Here is a 4,221-nt window from a genome sequence, read left to right as displayed (position 1 = left end):
TCAACTTATTTCTAGCAATTCAGTACTAATTTTTACTATCCCGAACGTGAGCAGAAAGCCTAAAAGACACACAAGACTGACATCTCCTTCAGATGGTCCTGCCCAGAAAAAAAAAATCACTACTGTACCAAGTTGGGAAAGTCTGAATTCTAAGCAGCTAAACAAGTTCTGCTCCATACTTCAGTATCTTTAGCAGTTATTACATTGTTAAAACAAGAGTTCCTTTAACTCAGAAATTATCTTTCTAAACTGCTGGCTTTTTCCTTGCAGGATTCCTCAAATTTTCCAAGTGATTGCCGGATCAATGTACATAACTGAATATACTTCACTGTAATTAAATTTTTAACTATTAAAATCCAGCACTTAGTAAACTCTTTTTAAAATGAAATAGTGTTCTCATTCATCAAAAAAACCATACAGTCAAAATCAACTGCATATTCTTCAGGTTCCGGTCAATTTGGATCACATTCTTTGTCCAACTCTGACCAGTTAAGTGAATACATTTCTATAACATAAGAAATAATGTACTCTTGCATGTAACTCACTTGTTTGCCAGCATGTTTGACAACTGCCCCGATGACAGGGTTCTTCACACCTATGAAGCCCACAGTTGAGTTTACGACCACAAACCAAAGAACACTTGTGTTCTGTGTCCTAGGGGAAGGCCAAAAAGAAAAGCAGAATTAAGACTATAAACCCTAATGGGTTTATTTTTCTCGGTAAGGTCATAGTCTACTAACAGACAAAACTGTATAGTGCAAAAAACAGCTTAGGCCTTATCTACATAGTTTTTCCATCACTGTATGGATACACAGTCTTTTAACACAGCTTCTGTTAAGACCTCTGTTCCAGACACAGCTATGTGCTTCTTGCATTATGTAATATCCCTCCCCTCCCCACTCTCCCTGGAACCACTGCACTGACAAAAAGCACCCTTAAACCAACCTAATTGCGTTTAGGCTGGAACATGGTTTTACGTTTATAATGATACCTATAAAACAAATGCTGCAAAATAAATGCGCACACACAAACTTCTTCAGTGTGACCAACACTGCTAATAGACATGGAAGAAGCACAGAAATGGAAAGACACAAAAGCAAAAAAGTCTTATTAACATCACACCAAAGCCACACACACATCGCCATGAAAAAATTTATAAAGGCACACATAAACTTACCACACAGCAAACTTCATTACACTTGTGTCGTCCACATGATCTTTTCCTGTTGCATCGCTTGTCACACATGAATGTAATAGCAGCTATTAAAAACAAAAACACAAACCAGTAATAACTTGTATGTCTCTGCTTATGCTGAGAACAAAAGCTGTGATCACAATATTATGCTAAGGCTTTTGCAGAGCGTGGTCTAGAAGAGACTAATACGGAATAAGTCAGCAACCAAATTTTAAATTACTTGCTCTTCCACATTAATTCCCCAGGTGAACACTTGGCTTCCTTTAAACAAACCCCTGTTCAAAAGGATTTTGGAGAGCAGAACACATGAAATTCTTAGTTTACTTCATGTTAAGTCTTTACACCATAAACTCTGCACAACAGAATGCAGAAAACAGACTGTCCCGATTCACTGGAGTACACCAAACATCCAATTTCAGACTGCTCACGTTGGCAAGGCAGTAAAAGTCAGCTAAATACAACTACTGCTGATATGCTCATGAAACTACTGCTAACAAAGAACATCCTTATCACTACCCACAGGTAACAAAAGCAACCACTTCGGGATTCTGAAGAGCAAAGTCTTCATAGACAAAAGCTCGAATTAGGTGATATGCATATAACTAGCTTATTTATCTTATAAATAAGTACGTCAGTATGAGAGGGGTCCATCAAGTAAACATTTCACAGAGGTGAACTTTAGATGCTACATACAGAATACCAAGAAGCGTCAAATGGGAACTCTCTGCCGGGCTCACATGCAAAGACCAGCAGCATACACCTGCAAAGCAGGCTCAAAGCTTGTATTTCCCCAGGAACTCAGACAAGAGCAGAGCAAAAGCATTACTCTGCATCCGAGCTGTGCAAGTTGACCAAAGATATGCAAGATGCCGGGGGGCAACCTATTGAATATGGTCGGTGGCATAAGAAACTGTTCAAATTGAAATAGACGGCTCATCTGGAATCTTCGAGATCAAATGCTGAAGACGTCTCTCCTTATGTAAAAGATGGCTAGAAATGAAAAAGGTTCATTTCAAACCTCTTCCCAAAATTAGCAGCATCTCAAGAAGTGCCCAACTTGGCACAGAGTATGGATAAAAGCAGAAGTACTGATCAGATGTTTGCCAACTTTGTCAACCAAACCCAAAATTGATATGAACTGTGTATTGGTTTTAGAACAATTTCACATTGTATATGTAACATAACATTGTACCTTTATTTCTGAGGAGAGCACATGGAACTTCCTAGGAAACAAACAGGGAACCATCAGGTTAAGACAGGTAAAACAGCTGAAACTTACTTATCTAGAAAACACCTAGTCGCGTGATACAGAAAGAAGCAGCACTCAGTTTTTATGTGTATAACACTTCTGTATACAAAAGTGAAACAAAAGCTGGAAAAAATCCTCAAATCTTTTAACACAATACTTTTCCCTTAGTGGTTCAATATCAATTTAAAAAAAAAAAAAAAAAAAAAGTAGTTTTGTATTCTTCACTTAATTTGATGGATAATGCTGTGAAGTGACAGAAACAGGTTTGTCCTAAGAAATCAGAAATGTGCATGGAGGAAGCCAAAAGAGCTCTCCCAGAGAATATTGACAGAATGCATGATCAAGGAAGTTTTACCTAGATTAAAGACCTCAGCATGAATATAAGAGGTGTGCGTAAAATGGATGAAAAGAACATTGTTGACTGACTACATTTAAACCTTCAGTCACCACAACTTTAGATTCTGACTTGTCATTTCTGAGCATCACGTTTTTCATGACCAATTTAAATCATCACTGTAGTTCACTCATACTTTTTCAAGCAGTGGGTTTCTGGTGCCTGAGAAGCTGCATAAACTAAACCCCAAACCTCAGTACTTTGTTTCAGGCCTCACCTCAAAATGGAAGATAATCTGGAGCCTCCTACCCCATAACTACCTTCAGCAAACTTGCAGGAGAAAACTGTTCCAACCTCAAACAAAGCCTCAGTCATTTCCATGTACTTATAGACTTACATATTCAGAAGTCATCTCTTACTTAGAGATGATATACAACAGGTCAGAAAAGCCATCAAGGCTCCTGTGATAGTAGCCAAAGCGTTCAAAGCTATGATCACAGAAAGTAGCACAGTTTAAAAACATACTGATTATTATATAACAATTGCCGAGAATCTTGCTGGGTCACCATATAAATGTATGAAGAATGGGCACCAGTAAAAACTTCATGTTCTCCCAAAAAATTCTACAAGCTATTTATTACTATAAAATTATAGGCAGATTTTTATGTTAGGCTACCTTTCTTCTCTCAGTTTACATAACTCTTGGTAAAACTACTATTCTTTCTGCTATATAAATACAGCAGGATAATATCTGTCTTTGCAGCCAGCTTAAACAAACAGAATTCTGTGTAAACTCTGCAAAAATACTTCAAAAAAAATTGTCTTCACAGTAAGCAGCCTACATTAGCGCTTCACGGCACAATATAGTTAGCATACAATGGAGGTTCTCGCAAGTAAGGAGCACAGCACCTCTTATACTACTTAGCTTTCTTTTCCTCAACTACTTCAGCTCCTTTTTCTCTACAGCTTTAAAAAACAAAGATTACCCGTTTCTATGCTCAAGCTTTATACACTCACCTTTTTTTTGAAGCCACATCTACAATAAATATTTGATGTGTGAGAACATGGTCTACAGTCTCCTTCGTGGCAAAGGCTTTCACATGTATGAACGAACTCTGCCAAAATGCAAATACAAAGATTAACAATTAGTGTGTAAAAAAAAAAAAAAAAAAAAGAAAAAAAAAAAAAGAAAGAAAATCCATGACCTGGAACTTCATATTTCCTAGGACCATCACTGGCCAAAGATATTAAGCTTATGTGCAGCTGGGTTTCCAAACAAATTCACTATTAAAAGGGCATAAAATTTTGACATTATTTTCAACTATTTAATCCCAAATCTATAGACTAGAGTTTCAGGTCTACAGTTAACATTGAAAATGCATCCATTTTAAATATTTTTTACATTAAGGTACTGGGGGGGGGGGGGGGGGGGACGCGGGCTGA

The 4,221-nt window shown here is 37.3% G+C and overlaps 1 protein-coding gene across 1 annotated transcript in view; it reads right to left on the bottom strand.

Moving 5' to 3' along the window:
• The window catches only part of NFX1 (nuclear transcription factor, X-box binding 1), a 49,297-nt gene that overhangs the window by 6,874 nt on the left and 38,202 nt on the right, over window positions 1-4,221 (bottom strand). Inside the window, exons 10-13 of the mRNA XM_009638470.2 lie at window positions 3,796-3,893; window positions 2,388-2,418; window positions 1,178-1,260; window positions 546-654 (exon numbers count right to left, since the gene is read on the bottom strand). Coding sequence (XP_009636765.2) covers window positions 546-654; window positions 1,178-1,260; window positions 2,388-2,418; window positions 3,796-3,893 — 321 coding nt within the window. The remainder of the gene's footprint in view (window positions 1-545; window positions 655-1,177; window positions 1,261-2,387; window positions 2,419-3,795; window positions 3,894-4,221) is intronic.

Source organism: Egretta garzetta, unplaced genomic scaffold (genome assembly GCF_000687185.1).
Source record: "Egretta garzetta isolate BGI_Z169 unplaced genomic scaffold, ASM68718v1 scaffold155, whole genome shotgun sequence".
NCBI classification, from domain to species: Eukaryota; Metazoa; Chordata; class Aves; order Pelecaniformes; family Ardeidae; genus Egretta; species Egretta garzetta.
The sequence above is the reverse complement of the archived record's forward strand: the minus strand, read 5'-3'. Positions and strand labels throughout refer to the sequence as shown.